Source organism: Notolabrus celidotus, chromosome 8 (assembly GCF_009762535.1).
Source record: "Notolabrus celidotus isolate fNotCel1 chromosome 8, fNotCel1.pri, whole genome shotgun sequence".
NCBI classification, from domain to species: domain Eukaryota; kingdom Metazoa; phylum Chordata; class Actinopteri; order Labriformes; family Labridae; genus Notolabrus; species Notolabrus celidotus.
Window position 1 is genome coordinate 14,086,773 of NC_048279.1, and position 18,839 is coordinate 14,105,611.

Genomic DNA, 18,839 nt, shown 5'->3' on the forward strand with positions numbered 1-18,839 from the left:
CCACATACTTGCAGGTTTGGTTTTCTATTTCTCAGAGGGATATTTATGGCATTGCATCAGCTGTGCTGTGTGAGTGATGTAAGGACAGACTGTCTCTCGGCCCCCAAATAGCCGTGGAAAGAATAAAACTGGCAATGTAACTCTGCACCAGCTCAGTCTATCCACAACTGTAGATACATTTTACTGCATTATAAGTTTGACCAAAAACAAGCACAAGAGGCCTAGGGGGAGTTTGAGGGCCTGGCTCACCTGGAGGGTCAGTGAGGCGAAGCACTTCAAAGGTGAATTCAAGACCATGCTTTTCGAAAGGCTGGCTAATGCTTTGAAATTCGATAGCATACCAAAAGAGCTCTGCTGCGGTACTCTGCCAAAAAGCCTTGAAACAGGCCGCTAGCTGGAAGGCTAACCCTGTAGCTGTGAATAACTCCAGTCGGGTGAAGTGAGTTGCAATCATATTTGCACAAAATAGAGTATGAGAGGATGAGTTTGAAAGATCTAACATCCATCAGACAGAGGAATCAGCTCCTTTTTTGCTAAACCGTGCACATGGCAAACATGGCTGCACCATAATGTCGGATCCCTGGTTGTTTTGAGGTACACGGCAGTGCATTCAGGAACATGTTTTCCACTGTCCTTCCCCTTATTGACAAACTGCTAGAAGGGTATTGGATTACTATCCGCCCCCTACCAACCAAAGGTCTGAGCGAAGCAACTTTAACTGCAGCCTTCTCAAGTGAGGGAGCAGCTGCACTCTGAACCTGAGCCAGGAGCACAGGTGTCTGTGTCCATCACTAACCCCACTCCAACAGACACACATGCGCCTACATTTACAATCTGCAGTCTTCATATTTTCTCCTTTTTTAACATCAGTAATATAGGTAGATTAATCTTTTGGTACATACAGACGGGACAGATTGAAGGAAAACAGCTATCTAAAAGTCTGGGATGTATTTTGGTCACCGGGCTGCAGAACAGTTTCTGTGTTCCGGGTCTCTGAAACTCTACAGCACAAACTCTCTGTTAGAAGATATTCAGTAATAAATTCTTCAATGATTGTGGTGGTGAAGAAAACATTTACCAAAATCTTCCAGACGTTAGTAGTTAAGTCTGGTTTAAGGCACACCAAATGCATTGTTTCTCACATTCTATGACTTCTTGAACTTTCTATGAACACATTTGAAGGTCTTCCATCCCCTCCGCCCTTTAATTTGCCACCTGCCTACATTGTCTGTGTTGTATTATGAAATTAAGAATACCTTTGGCTCTTTCTGTCTTTCTTTTCAGGTTGCTCTTTGATTATCTACACAGCTGTACTGGCTATTAACATTTTATGTGTAACCACAGCTTCCCTGAGGCTTTGAGTACTTTGTGGCAAAGGCCCATGGGAAATGTTGGTAAACGCTCACAAAATTATTGTTGTATTTTTGTAAAAAAAAAACAACCAAGGTGCTCAACTTTTACTGTCCAGTCGAGTTGTAAAAAGGGGCTGCTGCTCTTTGCAGTGACCTCAGTGGCACTATGCCACACTGCGCCCCCTCTGCCTCTGACACTTATGTCCATGTCACTGCTGTTTTTCGTCTAGAGTACACTTGAGTTTATTCTAAACATAAGAAAATGTTATCCGTCTTAACCCCTTTAATTGCTTCCAGTGAGTGCGAATCAAGGCAATTAAAGTGATGTTTGAACTTGGCTGTAAAATAAGTGTTGCTTGGTTTGCCCCTGAGGATTGCATTTCCACCTAATTTTAGCTTTGCTGTGTTTTGATGTAAAGCAGGCTTTAACTTTGCTGTCTTTGTGGGTTGGGAAATAGTTTTTATCCTGAACTGTCATCAGTTTACAGAGCATATTACCCCCTGCTCGCACCGCTGTTTGTGTTTAATGTGCAGAATCAAAGCTGCAAGTGTGATAGCTTAGCTGAACATGGCTGAAAACTATTGATTGAACCGCTGAGTCCTCTGAGCTTTTGATGAGCTAACATTTGCAGGGATCCATGACATCAGAGAGTAATCCTAATAGGTTTTTTTTTTTGTGCCAGAAATCCTGGCACCCGCTCGCTTATCTGATGCTGAACACTTTGTACTCCAGTTATCTGAGAATTTGACACAAGTCTTGAGTTTCATTAAGCCGCATGGGCAAGCTGACTAAGCCCTTACTAAACACGATTTGGCATCCCTGCCATGTCCTTTAGAAATACTAATATACACAGCACACACAGTGTAGTCTGTGTACACGTAGGGAACCATTACCACCTATACAGACTTGCTCATCTTCTTTTTTCTTACCAGACTACAGCCCTTTGCTCTGACTCAAAATGTATGCAGTCTATGTGACCCCCCCCCCCCCCCCCCCCCCCCCCCCCCCTCCAGGGGATGATGTCATTCTTTTGTCAGTGAAACCGGCCCGTGACTTACCTGTGTGAATTGAAAAGTAGACAGGTTGTTCCAGTAAATGACGTGACTATTTGAAACATATGGTCCCTGTCTGCAGCCCTTAACGTTTTTTTTCATAGTTAAAAAGTCACATCTGCAGTTAATCATATGCTGAGAACTGATGACATCATGATGACCTGTAGTGGCTGTTCCTGATACTGTTGAGTGAAATATCTTGGGTGGCTTGTCAGACCCAGACACACAGACTCCCTGAGTCCATCATTATGCTTTGTTCACACAAATTACAGGAAAGTCAAGTGAACATGACTCTTTGTGTGACTCGACTTCCTGCACTTTACTTTGAGCTGCTCACATATATGTGATAAGGTTAATGTATTTAGAAAATGAACTGTATGTTCTTTTATTGCTGAGGTTTTGAGAGTTTTCTTTCTGAGTTTGAGTGCATGAGTTTATGTATTAGTCATATTCAATGATGTTGTAACTAGGACTTACTTGTAGTAACTATTAGTCCCCTTTCAAACATGATCCAATCCACCCCTGCTTCAAACCCCCTTTCCCCATATCCCTCTGATTTCAATCTTCTCTCTCTCTCTGTTTTCTTTCCACCAGCTGACCCCGGGTGGGAAAGCAGCTCAGGCCGGTGTCGGGGTCGGAGACTGGGTGGTGTCCATTGACAACGCTAATGCGGAGGAGATGACCCATGTGGAGGCACAGAACAAGATAAGAGCAGCAACAGACTCCCTCTCTCTCACCCTCAGCAAGTAAGTCACCTGGCAGTGCATGATACAATTAAACAGCACATGATCACTCACCCTCGTTTTTATCTTGTTCAAACAATGCAGCGCAACCTTTTTTCATTCTTTGGAAACATTTAACACCCTAATGTCCTTTAAAATGTGTCGGTATGTTACAGATGGTAGCAGAACATATCCATATAATTGTTATGATTAGGAGTGGTGATGGTTTGAACATATTTAATATATTAACCTATTTATATTTACAATATGTTATGTAATCTTTCTATTATTATTATTATTAATATTATTATTATTATTATTATTATTATTATTGTCATCATCAAAGGGGCCATTTCCTAATCTTTCACTCTTCCATTATCACAAAAAATGTGATCAGTGTGAGCGAGGTTTGTTTCAAAGCGTTTCAAAACGTTAAAAAACTAAGAGTGCAGATTGATATCTACATTTACCAACTGCACATAACTTTTGAACAGCGGTATGAGAAGGTTCATATTTAACATGAGATGTCCCTCCTCAATCAGTGCATTAAGAGGAGGGACATACTCAAGGACCTAACTCTCCCTCACAGCATGTGTCAGGTGGTCTGGGTTATCAGATGCAAGTGGCAGAACGATAAATCATTGTTAACTGATGGTGATCTTATCAAATAAAAAATATGAAATAAAGAAGGAATGTAAAACTGGTTGGCGATTATATTTGGATGCTCAAAAACATACTGTTATGTATAAGTGAGAAACACTGGACCCTCTAGGCATGTTTTGTTTTGTTTTTGAAAAATGTGTGACAAACTCAATGTTGTCATTTTGTACATCAAACGACAATTAAGATATTATCTTAGGTGATCTATATCGTACATTCTTTGTTATAATCATATAAGTGGCATTATTTGATTTTGCTTTTAAAGCTGGGGTTGGTAATCAGATTTAGATACACTTTTTGTTATACTGGTTAAAATGATCTTTATGTCCTGATGACAATCAATACATAATGTGTTCTTAGAAAAGAGCGAAGAAAAGCTGCTATCTACAGCCAGAGTAAACCTGGGAAAACACCAACCAATCACCGTTTTTGGGTGCCAAAATTTTAAACCATTCAAATCCCGTCCTGCCGTTCTGCCCGACTCCTGCGCGTACATTTCCCCGACGTGCACTCTGAGTCCCCGTCTCCTGCCTCTGCTTCCCCTGACTCTATTGACTGCCCCTCTCGCTCGACCTCGGGCCTGTCCCCTCTGACCCAATGAGGTGCTTTGCTCAGGACTGTAGTCCGGATCAGAGTCTAAAAAGCTCTCACCACGGGGCTCTGACAAGCAGAAAAATTAATGACATTTACCAAGTCCTACAGAAAATGTATTGTAGCGTCCGTCAGGACTCTGTAGTGATGACGAGCCGATTCGTGAACACGTTTAGTTTTAATAACCGGTCACTGTCGGCCGTGATCACGCCAACCAACAAAACAACAATCAATGTTTGAATGAATGAAAAACTTCTCCTCTTGTCTCTCCTCTCTCCTGCTCACACACTCTACACCTCTCCTGATGCCTTCACTAACCGTCAACACTGTAGGAATTAAGAACATCTACACTGAACACGTTTAACAAACAGTAGAGCTGTTACAGTATTATATGTGTTATAACTTTTCTCCTGATATCGTGTCACCAGTACAACTGGATAATGCTAGAATGACAGTTGTAAGTAATAACAGCAGCCATGTTTGTTTGTGTTTTTAACTTTCACTATGATAATGTTTTGGTGAGGACTGGTTTTGAATCAGTCACCATCATATGGTCACAAGTCAGCGACGCTCGTGCATGTGAGCAGGGGGGAGGAGGGGAGGGGTTAGACGGAGTCCTGAGGAAATGCTACATTCAAATTCATGCTAGTTTTCCGAGACTGCCAACCCTAGCTTTAATTGTACTATCAAACTTTGTCAGATTTTTTTGGCAGGCTAGCTTCTTTTCCTCCCTGTTTCTCTTTTTATTTTACAGTAATTGGCTGAGTTAAAAAAAAAAAAAAACACTAAGCAGACTTCATTGGATTCTGGTTTAAAAAGAGCACACGAGCCAAAAAGCACTAACCAGAATTTGTAACAGATAGCACTGCCATATGGTCATTTCTGAAGCACTTTATGTTTTACTCCTCAGTCCTGACTCTTCAGCTAAGACGAAGGAATAATTCTCCTGGCGTCCAGTCTGTCCGATGTCTCCATAATTGTCCAGTTTAATCTACATAGATGTTGAATTCTGGCAAACTGCATTTTAATTACTCTCTTCTGCAAATTCTCTCGCAGGATTGGTGCAGTGCACAACATATTCAGGTGGTCTATTTTTAGGTTTTTCTATTTATCACAGACTTTTCTCCTTCTGATGTTTGCCAAAGTCTTGCAGGCAGGCATGTCCTAGTTAAAACAAACTGCCAAAAAATATTAAATTCACTGTGCAATTGCCACCACACTCACAAGACAGGTGCACAATGAACTCAGAGCAAAACTACACAGTGTGATTGCATTTTTATCACAGGTGGGTTTAAGGCAACATGATTGATTTAAATGGATGTAACTCTGTGGTCATTACTTGGACCCACTTTAGATTTAACACTTAAATCTTGCAAAAGCAAATTACCAAGGATGTAGGTGTTCTTCAATTATCACCAATCAATAAAGTTGTTTTAAAGTTGTCTTAAATGCAAATGCAGTTCAAAAAACCTCTCCACAGAATGATTTATTGAAGTAACAAGCAGATGGTGAAGAGGGTACATGATTTTTCTCTTGTTAGCATTAGTGTAAAATTCAATCTTTATCAGTCCAAAAGTGCCAGATCATGGGTGAGTGGTCCGCACTTAGCTGCAGCTTTGCATGCCAGATACTGTCAGGCTGATACACTGGTCATTGTTGAGTGGAAATAAACAGATTTCAGAGGAGCTATGGGAACCTTACATTACTCCTCAGCTTTGTAATGAAATTAGAGAAACTCTCTTTAATTAAAGCACTTTGTTTTGAAGTGTGAGCCAGGAAAATCAATGCTTTTAATTTTGCTTGAGTTATTTTAATTAGCACTGGATAACCTTCATTCAGGCAGCACTCATACCTGCTCTCATAACTCCTGCCAGAAATTCCTGACAGATAAAGTATCTCTGTGGAGAACAAGCCAAAATGTTTAATCAGAGGCTTAATTATGAGAAAAAGGATTTCCCTCCCTCCAAAAAAGTGAAATCATGTAACCATTGGAGGATTTCAAGCCTTCTGAAAGTTAAATTCTACTGACTTGTTAAGTGACAAAAATGAGCCTCATGCTGTCATGGGACTCGTTTTGGTTTTGCAAGGGGTACAGGTAATGAGGCTGTGAGTGATCACAAACCATTCCATGTTTTGTTTAGTAATGTTTCTGCCTGCCAAAGGCTCAGCTGTAACATGCTGACAAACTTTCTTTGTTTACTTGTTTTGTTGTGAGTCAGAACAGCCGCAGGTCATGTACCAGTTACCAGAATAGATCTGCTGCAGCATAAACTAATAGATTCATGTATCCAAATCAGGGTGAAGTTTATAATAAATTGTACTTATATGGCTGTGTTAGCTACTTGATTCTGATTGGCCAATACCCCGGAGCAATGGCCTGTTTTTCCTCAACAGCACACTATAGCTATGGATAAAGCTCTAATCACACACAAGCAGACTAATCACATCAATTCAAAAAGAAGTCCACTTAATTTGATGAAGATTTGTTTACGGAGCGAAAACCATGAAAAGAGACAACAAACAGAGAAGAAAAGGGATAAGAGGTTAAGACACAAAAACTGAAGGCTACAACAGAAAGATCTACAGATTGAAGATAACACTTAATGGGAGAAGACTCTGTGTAAGGACTGATAAATAGAGAAGTCACTGACTCTGACAGTGACGAGACAAAACTTAATCAGGCGAAGCGCTCATTCATGCAGAGCTGTTCACCTTGTTTTACTTCACCATCAGTGGAAATGTTCAGTTTAATGTGAGGAATAACAGCTAAGCTAGCTTATTTTAACAAGACTACAGTTGATTGTGTCCATGAACGCAGCTCTAACTGAGTTTAATGGACTGTTTAAATGGAGACACTATAGTCTTTTGTAAATCAATAGCATCATATCCAAATTCATATTTGATGTAACATTTTAATTTATTATGCTAGTAGCAATATATTAAGTGGATACTGTATGGTGAGCATGTTGTAGAAGGAACCTCATACACATACTGTATATACCTGTGCACATAGCATTAAGTCATGAGTGAATCATTTGACAATTAATTGTTAATCTGACGAGACATTTTATTTTATTTCATTTTTTAAGTTATATTTTGGTACTTTTTGCCTTTATTTGAGAGGACAGCTGAAGAGAGACAGCAAATGTGGGGAGTAGAGAGTGGGGGAGGACATGCAGGAAATGGTCGATCAACTGGGAATCGAACCGGCGACCCCTGCGACGAGGACTGTAGCAACTGTATGAGGGGCACTTAGACCGCTATAGGCCACCAGCGCCCCTATCTAGCGAGACATTTTAAAGAAAATATCTGCAGCTTTGAAAAACTAACCAGCAGTATCACTCTTTTCTGGTATTTGTTAGACCATTTGTTACTTGATAAATCCATTGCTTAGTGTAAGTTGCAGGTGAAGGGTTGTATTGACATCAACATTGGAAGCTGATAAAAGAGGAATAGAGCACAGCATCAAGTCTCTCAATATGTTCGGAGAAGGGGTTTAAAGTTTAGATATGAATTAAAAAAGAGAGGGAGAGGTAGGTGGATGGTTGTATTTTATAGGCAGAGTTTTGAAGTGGGGAGGAATCTGCCAAGGCTAAGTCTTGTCTTACTCCTACTTCAAACTTGTGTGCTATGTTGATTAATATTATAGTACCCTACCATACCCAGTGCTGAAAATAGAAACTGTATCTGTTTGAGATGTTAAAAAAGATCAGGCTCTTTCTCTTTCCCACACAAAAAGAAGAAAAAAACAGTGAAAGACAAACTGCTCATGTATGTGGACTAAATGTTTTCCTGCAGACACAGGTCACACAACACTACTTTCCACTAACAGCCCTAAAATAAGAGTTTGAGGGGGAAAGCTGTGGAATCATGGGTAGGAGTTTAAAAGTGAGAAGAAAAAGAGAGAGCAGTAAAGAGAGGAGTGAGAGTCTTGTTGGTTTTTGTGGTAAGGGTTAAGAATCAAGAATTAAGCTGTCATGCTCTCTGCAGAGGGACAGATGTGAGTTTCTCTCATACGTGCCCCTCCCCATCCTTCTGTCTGAAAGTTTGCTGTAGTCTTTTCCCTTTAGGTCTTAACTTATTTAACATTTAGAGGCTTTCTTTGTTGTTAAGGCTGTCTTGTTTAAAAATAAGGTACTATGTTTTTCAAAACCCAAGACATAAAGTCATACGTTTTTTGGAGAAAAGAGTGTTTTTTCTTCAACCTTTGTCTCGCAGGGAATTGTGTAATGTTTAAAAAAGAACTTGTAAAAATCTAGCATGTTCGCTTAACATATTTTTTGTTCTTCCTCTGCTTTGCCTGTTCAATGTTTTATCTCCTTGTGGAGTCCAAGTTTTTGTAAATATTTCACTTTCTTCCCCTCCTATGAATCCCTAGTGTCCTCTCCATTTCCCATTGTTATTATACTGTAAGACAAGGAAATATTGTTTTCCTGAAACACTTCTCAGAGAAGCACCACTGTCAGTTTTATTTATTCCTATCTTGGCTCCGGTCCCGCTTCCTTTATATCAAGGAAGGAGGACAGCTGCACAATGATGAGATATGATCTATTGTTTGGTTTAGTGCCTCATTTTGTTCAACACCAATGATCATCTCCTTTTTTATGAGGAAGTTTAAGCTTTATCCAGAGCCTTTTTATAGGGAGAAGAATCAAACAAATATGGGCAATAGATTTGTGGCTATACAGAAAGTCGATCATGTTGCCTCTACAGGGACACACAAGGTTCATATTTAAGTGCTGACTGTCGATGATTGGCCTCGAACGTTGGGGTATACGAGTGCAAAGTTGATTACAGTATCATGGGAGAGGTTTTTTTTTGTGGTGAAGTTTCTGGCTTTATCTAACATCAGCTGGAAAGCCAAGCATGCATCAGCTAAAATAAGTGACCCATGAAATGAGGCAGGAAATGATCTCAGAGTGAGCATATTCAGTTTCAACTTATTCCACGAAACAGAGACTGAACTCTCTCCTCATTTGGTCACGTAAGCCTGCTTTGACAAAATAAATACAGTGCACAGCAGCTGTCTAACACATTCCTTATATCGTATCTCACATTTGAAGTGTGACTCATCAGATTGTAGGTTAAGGCGAGCAGAGGCGCGATAAATGTCACATTGATTTGTCTTCTCAGAAGTGTGACACGCTCAGGCATGTCAGTATGTCTCTTCCCCTGGCTCCCCTCTCTGCATCCAAACAGCCCTGTGTTCATCCTGCCTATAACATGACTCTATCAGTGGCTGAGCAGGCGAGGACATGAGCAGTTACTCATTTCTCATTGTCACAGGAAGCGCTGTCCTGCTCTTTGTGCGGTTATATTGTGAAACAATGGGACGAACTGCAGGCCTGGTTCACTCTCATTGAACTCTTTGTAACTCTTTGTAGCTTTTTGTAGCGTGCAAAAGCTGGTCAGGATATGGCAGTGGTTTGTGTTTAGCTATTTAAGAAGACATCAGCAATTCAAAGCCGGGTGCCTTCAAAATTAATGTATAAATATATAATTAAATGTGTTGCTAAAGTCAGCAGAGGCACTGCAGCAATGTGAATCCTGGGATTAGAGCTAAGACGTCGACAACTCTGTGGCACTCTGAATATTCTCAGTGGTGTGGGTGAATTTGCGGGCAGTCATAAACTTCATGTAGGGTGGTAAGATTTCAGTGTTCATAATGCAACCCAAGGGAAAATACGAGTGTTTTAACGCCCTGCTACTTTTTCTCCCATTACTCATGTCGCTTATATGGTCTCTGCTGATTAGCGTTATTGTTGAGAGCCGGGTGTGTGGGGTGTGGGGTGTGGGGGGGACTCTACTTCAGACAATAGCGTCCACAGGAAATTAGAAGAACAAGCAGTACGATAAAACAAGTCAGACCACATGTTTAAATCTGAAAGTTGTGATTAAACTGTCAGTTGTTAACATCCTGACTCCAACAATAGCCTGTGCAGTTTTATGATGCATGGGATTATTATAATGGAGCTTTTGGGTGCACTCTCTGCTGAGCTGGTGTCTATAAGCTAGTTAATTATGCATAACTGAACATGTTAAAAGCCTTTCTAATCACTTACCCCTTTAACAAATTGTCTCAAGCAGAGTTCTACGAAATAATTCAATTTTCATCTGCCTCCAAAAAACTCTTGTAAAAATCTGTTTCACTCTTGTGACTCATTGCTAAGTCATTCGAGGTTCTTTGTGTGGTTTGGTGTAATCAGTAGTTAGTCTTGTGTGTAATGGTTATGGTATTTTACCTTTTTAGTATCAATGTTATCACGTCAGTTTGTTAAATACGTCACTTTAATTCAGCACAATGCAAATTAGCCCCAAACATCAAGTAGTTAAGTTACAGGAGAGGCATTATAATATTAGGCACTCAAAATGTAGTTTTTCAGTCTAACTGTGTGAGGTTGAGATGTCATACTAAAAGACTTTGTCTTTTCTTTTCCCTTCTTTTCTTTCCACAGAGCTTTCAAGGCTGCTGGAGACCAGAAGGTAAGACTTGATTTATCTTGAGATATTGAGCTCACCTCTGTATGAACACTAGAATGCTTTGGCATGGTCTTCCTCAGGACACAGTGACGCTGATTGGATTTGAAGCTTCCTTTAATGGTAGCTCACAATTTGCCTCAACAGTGTGTTGTGTCACTTTGTGTTTCAATTCATCTGATTCACCTGGTTCACCTGTCAGACTCTGAGTCTGTGCACTGTGCATTAGCAAAGCATCAGTGAGTCACTAAATGAGTTGTTTGCTGGATTGAGAGTTGTGTTGTGAATACTGCTTTTGGACATTCTTGTGGTTTATTTTACAATGCCTTGCACAATCCCTGACTTTAAAGTAACATTTATATTTAGTTGAACACCTTCAGAGTGAGTACTTGCCAAAGTGATTAGTTTTACCACTACAACAGTGTCTTGAACCACCTTGTGCTGCAGTTTGTTTTAACGAAAGCAGCAGGAGCATAATACTTTCACAAAGTCAATGTTCCACCTAAGTTGGAGTTCTTTTGCAGTCCATGCATTATGCTGGGTGAGAAATCTCATTAGTGAGACATGTCTGTCAAATATGACAATTTCTCACTTTGAGCATTTTCATTTTAGCAGCAGAAGCAGATTACTTTGGCCAGACTGTGGCAGACTGCCAACACAAATAAAATGGCTGTGTTCACACATCTTAAGCAGTTCTTCCGTGTGCAGAGAGAAAAGCCTGCAGGCTTTGACAGAGCGGCTCCTGCAGCCCGGTGTAATCATCTTCCATGAGAAAATATTGGGCTGCACTAAAGCTTTCTTTACATAAAGCTTGGGATTGTGTAAGAGCAGAAGGAACCTTTACTGTGTGTGAAAAATGTCTAACTGCATGTTGTGCACTGAGCTGCATTGTGTCCCTCTGCCACACCCTCACAGGACTCACTCGCGGCTGCTTCTGTTCCAAAGTACTCCTTTGCCCCCAGCACAACCATTAACAAGATGGCGAGGCCGTTTACAGCAGGTGGTGGTAGTGCCAACTCAGGACCTGTTATTAAACCTGTGGCCTACTCGCCTAAACTAAACACTCCCCGCTCACAGGGCCCGGCCAGTGTGCAGCAGCCACAGAATGGGTAGGTGGATAAACAGCACTATATCCCGTGGAACCTCGACCTGACTGATGTGGTTTTAATGGTATTTTTGATGTAATTATTCTGGTTTTATGCCAAAGGTTTCCAAGCAGCAATATGTTAACAATCTACATATGTTTGATGCCAGCATTGTGTCACAGATTTCCAGAGTATTCCAGATATAGATATACACGAACACCAAACAATACACTGACTCATTTCTTAGAATAACTTAATTACTCCAATTACTCCATGATGATAAAAGGACCAAAAAATAAATAAAAATGATGCTGATTACAAGCATACGCTGACTTTTGTATGAACCTGCAGTGATAAGCTGCCTTTACAGATTGTGCCTCGATAAACACAGAGTCATTGAGCAGAAAATCAGGACGTTTTCTGCGTTTTGTCCAAACAGAATGACTCTGGTTGGCCCTGATGTTTCAGATGAAAGCAAACACTTTGTGAGGATAGCAGGGAAGTTGACATTTAAGCTGACTCTCACCGTCTTGAATACGTCTACACCTGGATTTATTTGATGGCACCTAAAGTGCTTTACAGAGATTCGTGATGGATCGACCAATGCTCAGCCACAGGTTTAGGGCCAGGTAAAATCACTTCAATTTTGTCACTGGTTGTGTTTTGGGCTTTCTTGGTGGCTGTAAAAGTCTTGATTTATTTTGAAGGATAGATTTTGTTTCTCATCTCCTCCCTTTAGTTCCTATCATCCGTACTTTATGTGTGGGAGTTGGATTAATACAAAGAGACACAGCAGTTTATGACCACATGGCGTTGTATTTGTCACATCAAAAAGTAATGACTGATAGTTTTGATCATGGTGCATCTGCAACCGCCGTAGCAATGAAATCATAACAGGGATCCATTTTATGGCCTTTCACCATCTCTAAGATGGAGCATTTCTCATGTGTCCTCCTGCAAGTAGAAATGTTATCAATGCTTTTGGAAAGGGAATTCTTCTGTGTGTCTCCTTGAGAACATTTCAATTGAATTAAATGGCTTCTGATTTTTCATTGTGAATATTAGGGCAAGGAGAAAAAGGAAGTTTGTTGTTTCCACTGCTGATTGTTTTGGAGCTTGCATCATCCCAGCTTTGTCATAAAATAAACTTAAGGCTCCCATGACCAAACTCTTGCTGCTATAATTACATAAGCTTAATGAAAGTCCTCTGCAGTTTTTATTTCACCGCTCAGACTTTTAGATTTTTATGAGTATTCCAGGATTGGATCCAAACACATTTAAATGATCCTGAAAGTTGCTTCCATTGTATGGATTGGTCCTCAGGGATAAACCCGAGCTGATCCTGTAATTTGGGTCATGGTAGTGGCCTGACTGCAGTCGTTGATGAGATGCGGTCTGTTGCTGTATTTAGCCCCACTCATAAATTGTGCTGAGTTCTCACACAGCTTGCTGGATTATTGAAGCAGACCTACTTGATACTGAAAAGAGGGCTCACAAGTTTCTGTGCAGATGGCCAAACACATTCCTCCGGCCCTCTTTGAGAAGAATAGAGCCTGATTAGAGCTGTCAGCACAGTTTTGATGAAGATATTGTTGGATGTCTCCAGACAGCGAGCAGTTCGATGCAAACAGCTTATGTCTAATGCGTCCAGGCCTGTCGTATTGAGACAAGTTCAGTGTGATGTTGTTTGTGTAGAGCTTATTCTGACATCACGATGCATCACTGCTGTGGCATTTATCGTTGTTGACAGGGTATCAGAGCAGTAGGAAAATTAGACTAACTCTGAGGGCAGATGAACAAGGCAGAGGATTTTTTTGTTTGTTCTGTTTGTCTTCAGCAGATTCTACAGACATTTACATAACTCTGTCAAGCATTTGTGCACATGGGTGAGGGGAGCGTTGGGCTAAAGGGTTGTGCCAAATCGACTGCGTCATTTTGGGTCAGGCTGACAATAGAAGATCTGACAGACAAACAATGCTGTCTTTCTCTCACAGAGCCTGTTGACAATGACGGCATGTCTCGTGTCACCTCTCGCATGCTCTGTGCATCCTGCAGTATTTTCGTCTTCTGTTTTGTATGAAATTTGTTATCATGCATTGAAAATTTGTGTTTTTCTGTCTGTTTAACTCAAAACCAAACTCTGATCTCTCTCTACATTTTCTATTTTCCTCTTTCCTTCAACACCACAGGGGGAACCTGTTGAAAAGTTAGTATATTTCTTTTTTATTTAACACTCCAGTACAAAATTGTTTGCTTGTTTGCCTGAAATTATTAATTAGCAATCATTTTTAGTGGTTTCCAAGCTCCTAGTTGTCTTTAAATACTGAAGCAGTGTGTTTGCAAACCCTCACAGGTTGATTGTTTCCACTTGTGGTGACCAATTTGTCAATTTTTTTTTCCTCGATTAAAGCGTTAAATTACAAAGACAGTCGATTAACTAAATTATGTCTTTTTCCTTTTTAAAATCAGAACTTATTCTTCCTGTTTCTGTTATCTGTTATTCAGTCTGTTTTGCAACCCCATGTGAGGTCCTCTATCCTAATGCCATCAACCACTGCTCTGTTACAATCAGTGCAACTCCTTGAGAGTTGATTCACCTGTTAAACTGAACCATTTCCCATCTCACTCTTTAAATTGGACAATTTGAAGTTACAACAGGGACAAATCTAGACACATTATCATATCTAAAGCTTTTTTTCTTTTAATATCTTACTACTTATTCTCCTCTGTCTTCTGTTTCTCCTCTCTTAACTTCATACCATTTTTCCTCACTCTACAGGAGTGAAGCAGTATACTATGATGAAATGTACCACCCGTCCAAGTAAGGGCCCGCTGCATGCAGGTGTTCTTGTATGCTTTGTAGGTTCATATGACCAGGGTGGATACGAAAAGGGAAAACGAGCTGATGCTCTTGGGTAGTTTCAATAATTAACAGAAAAGGGATGCATCAGACAAAGTCAGAGAAGACAGTTAATTTGGGACCATTCATCTTCCTCCTCTCATTGCATTTGATCAATGCATGCTGCAGTTCAATGTGTGGGAATAATGAGTTGGAAATGAAAAGCGTTTTTGCGGCTTCTTTTATAGTATATCAAAATAAAAAATAAGATGTTGGGAAATGTTTCCATGAAGGAGGTGAGGAGGTATTTTACTCTGACAGTCTTTCATTTAATATAAAGACACTTATAAATGGACCTTATTACATTAGAGATTGTATTTATGAGTGTCTTCAGTGTACCCATGAGAAATCTTAGTAATGGGTATCCATTAGCTGCTGTATTGCTGTGACCGGGTGATGCTCAGCGTTAAGTACTGCATGATCTGCTCAGTATGTCCTCTGGTTTCAAGGTGACATGATTATCTTGGTAGATATGAGTGGTTGTTGCCTAGATGGGCTTTTGTTAACTGTGCCTGCCGTGTCCTGGGTATGTGTGCAGGCACAGCCTCAGGATGGAGAACATGCCCTGTTTTATCCCCAACGACCGCAGCAAGAAGAGGCTGATCGAGGACACTGAGGACTGGCAGCCCCGCACCGGCACCACCCAGTCCCGCTCCTTCCGCATCCTGGCCCAGCTCACAGGCACTGACTTCAGTAAGTCGAGGACAGGGCCTGACAACATGGAGTGATGATTTGGGGGGGGGGGGGGGGGGGGTGATCTAGCATAGGTGGGGGCCTCTGAGTGAACAGTTGATCTGATCAGAGTGAGTGACAGGAGAGGTGAAAAGCATGGAGTCAATTTTTCAGCTGTACAGAGACTACCAGCTGTCTTCAATGACACCTATTTCATCACGACTGTAACCAGTCTGAAAAATCACCTGCAGCTCTGCATGCTGTTTATTACAGCAGAGGCTGTGTGGGAACAGCAACATTTTTTATTTGGTGTATCGTGTTTGTGGGTTGTTCTGTGACTTACTGATTGTTTGTCAGTGACAAATCCACGGTAGGTGTGTATGTGTCACCTTTGTCAGTAAGGCGTGCTGATGTGTGTCTCTCTGGATCTCTCAGTGCAGGACCCAGATGATGAAACGATGAAGAGGGCCAGGTAAAAATTGGAATGTCACTGATTTCAAAATGTTCACCTCGGAGGTTGCAAGTGTTTGTGTTTGTGCGTTTGTGTATTGAAGCTTGGCTTTTTTGTTATTGTTAATCTTAACTTCTACATCTTCTCTGGATTATGTTGTTATAACTTAAAACATGACTGCTGTTGTTTGGACGTGGTTGAATATTTTCCCTTTTGGATTTGTGCAGCTAAATGAACAATCAGGGAGCTTAAGCAGAGATCATATTTTGTTATAATTTTATAATGCCGAGCTATTGCTAACTATAGGTCTCTGTTTACAGTCTTTGTACCAAGCAAAGCTAACCCACTGCTAGCTGTAGCATGGAATTTATCAGGCATATATGAGAAGCATCTTCTTTAATATTTGGCACGAAAGTGAATAAGCTTATCTCCCAAAATAAGATATTCCTTTAAGTAAACTCTAATATCTATTTCATCTGTATACGCTGTCTCTGCTGTTTCCCCTGTTATTAATCCTGTGCTACTTTTTCACCTTTTATGTAACTTCACTTTATTCCGCTTTTTTTATTCACTCTCTCTCCTACAATCTGTTTCCTCCCCGTCTATCTCTCTTTCACATCTTTGTTACTTGCCGTCAGGGAAAAGTTCCTGACTGAGATTCAGAGTCCCCGCTATGCCCGTCTGAGGGATTGGCACCACGACAGGTCTGCTCGTGCCCTCAATATCAAATCCTGAGCGACAACTTAGGCGCCATGGGATGCAGAGCCTGCTAGCAATAGCCACACCGCAACGACTACGTGACAAAGACGCCGAAGATAGCCGACCGTCCAATGGCAGTTAACAAATTCACCTTTCGGATACTGACGGGGTGAAAAAAGCAGTTTGGGGAAAATAAAAAAAAGGAAAGCAAACCAAAAACAGAAGAAACATAGTCTAGATGACAATGCCCAAAGTGGAACCTTGCACACTGAGCCTAAGTGTAAGATCTCCCTCTGAATTTCTGACTTGATGATTGTTGACAACACTGTGGACCACTGTGTCTGTGGCCCTGTTTTCCATTTCACACTGCGTTACTCAGAGTAAACTAGTGGGAAGGTGGAAGGGGGGGTCTCAGCAGTGGGAAGTGCCTTTCTGTTCGTTCTTCTTTGATTGTGAAGTTCAGACCCTCCTTTGATCTCTGTCTCTGTCTCTCTTTTCTCTCTCTCACTGCCTGTTTTCATTTATTGACTCCTTCATCCTTGTAGACTTTTCATTTCCGATCCCCTCTTCTTGTAGGCTTCTCCAACCATTAAGAAAGAAAAGGAAGATAAATCTGTACTTTTGTTTTTTTCTGCTGTCATCAAAAATATAAAACATCTGAAAAAAAGCATCTCATGCTTCTCTGTCCTTTCTTCTGTGCTTCCTTTCTTCATGCATGCTCAGTATTGAGGCTTTTAAATGATACATCTCATGATATCAGACTCTTATTTCTATAACTCTTTCTTCTTTCAGCTGCCTTACAACAATCTCTACTTACCTGGTGTACAGAGGAAAAATAATTATGTAGAAGCAGGCGTTTACTCTGCATTTACACAGTTCTGAATTAATGTGGAGCCGTCTCAGAGATCAGGGTTCAACTTTCCTTTTATTGCCTCAGAGGGAAAATTGTTGTGCAGTCAGGCATAAAAACAACAAATGGGCACACACATGAAGTAAAACACGATCGTAAAGAGCAGAGGTGCTCTGTAAGGAACTGCAGCCTTTAAACCGCTGCCCTTAATGAAATAAAAATATCCAGGAGTATTTAAAACCTAATAAAAAGAGAAAGATTATCATATTTAGAGTTCAGATGAGTCAATGCTGCAGTTTAATGGCCTCTTAAGGAGAAAAAAGATCTCCAAACGAATCGGAATGATCAATCAATCAGAATGATCAGTGCCTCCGACCTGAAGCATTTTTATCACCTTAATTGGGATGTTTAAAAATAACTTAATGTGAAAAGACAACAGGTCAGCTGTTCTAAACTAGTAAAGGTACAAATGGTGCTTTAGCCTTCTGTTGTCATGGAGCAGAATTTGGGATTTTTGCGTGTAGTGTCCTGTTAAACAGTTAACAGGACACTACACGAACTGACTTACAAACAGATTTTACATACAAAACGTTTGTGACATTATAAAAACAGGAAGGAAGGTGAGGCCAAAGCCCCCGGGCATCAAGTGAGGAAACAGATCATTCATGATGTTTCATATGTTTAACGTTTTTTTTAAAGGTACAGTAGTTTTCAAGCTCCCTAATATGCGCTGGTAGTTTGTTCCAGGACTGTGTGCCTTTTAAATTAGGGAGGGGTAAAAGCTAGTTCAGGCAGATGAGTCCCTATGGACAACATGGTACTACTTATCTCTTTGATTATGTCCTGTACATGACTTTTTTAACTCTCTCCTTGTGACTCTTTGCCATCGATAACGCAGAACAAAGGCTGTTGATCCAGCCTCTATCTCCTCCTCTGACACCTACCCTGTGGCAGGGGGTTCATTCATTTAAAATGAGTATATTCAAATAGTTATTCTTTATACTTATGTTCTCGTTTGCTTTTGCAGATCATAAAGCGGCATCAGTATTAACCTCGGCCTGTTTCACAAACGATTAAAAACTCCTCACAGGAGCTTTAAGCTGCACTGTTTGCACACTTGACACGCATCATTCTACCCATCACCTCACAAACCCTTCCTCCAAATGTGACGGTCTATTAAAGCTTCTAAGTATCCGGTCTCTCTGCTCTGTCATTATCACCACTGCCCTGGACTAGAACTTGACTCATACTTACAGCTTGTCCACCTCCCCAGAATCCACCTGCATCACTCCACAAATGTGATGTCAGAGCTAAGACACCAAACATAA

The 18,839-nt window shown here is 40.7% G+C and overlaps 1 protein-coding gene across 4 annotated transcripts in view; it reads left to right on the forward strand.

Moving 5' to 3' along the window:
- pdlim7 (PDZ and LIM domain 7) overlaps nucleotides 1-18,839 on the forward strand; it is a 34,373-nt gene that overhangs the window by 6,883 nt on the left and 8,651 nt on the right. For 2 of the 4 annotated variants that reach the window (XM_034690470.1, XM_034690471.1), the window contains exons 3-7: nucleotides 3,000-3,151; nucleotides 10,834-10,861; nucleotides 11,771-11,964; nucleotides 15,378-15,532; nucleotides 15,947-15,983. In XM_034690470.1, coding sequence (XP_034546361.1) covers nucleotides 3,000-3,151; nucleotides 10,834-10,861; nucleotides 11,771-11,964; nucleotides 15,378-15,532; nucleotides 15,947-15,983 — 566 coding nt within the window. The remainder of the gene's footprint in view (nucleotides 1-2,999; nucleotides 3,152-10,833; nucleotides 10,862-11,770; nucleotides 11,965-15,377; nucleotides 15,533-15,946; nucleotides 15,984-18,839) is intronic. The other 2 variants (XM_034690472.1, XM_034690473.1) reach the window with 2 other exon arrangements.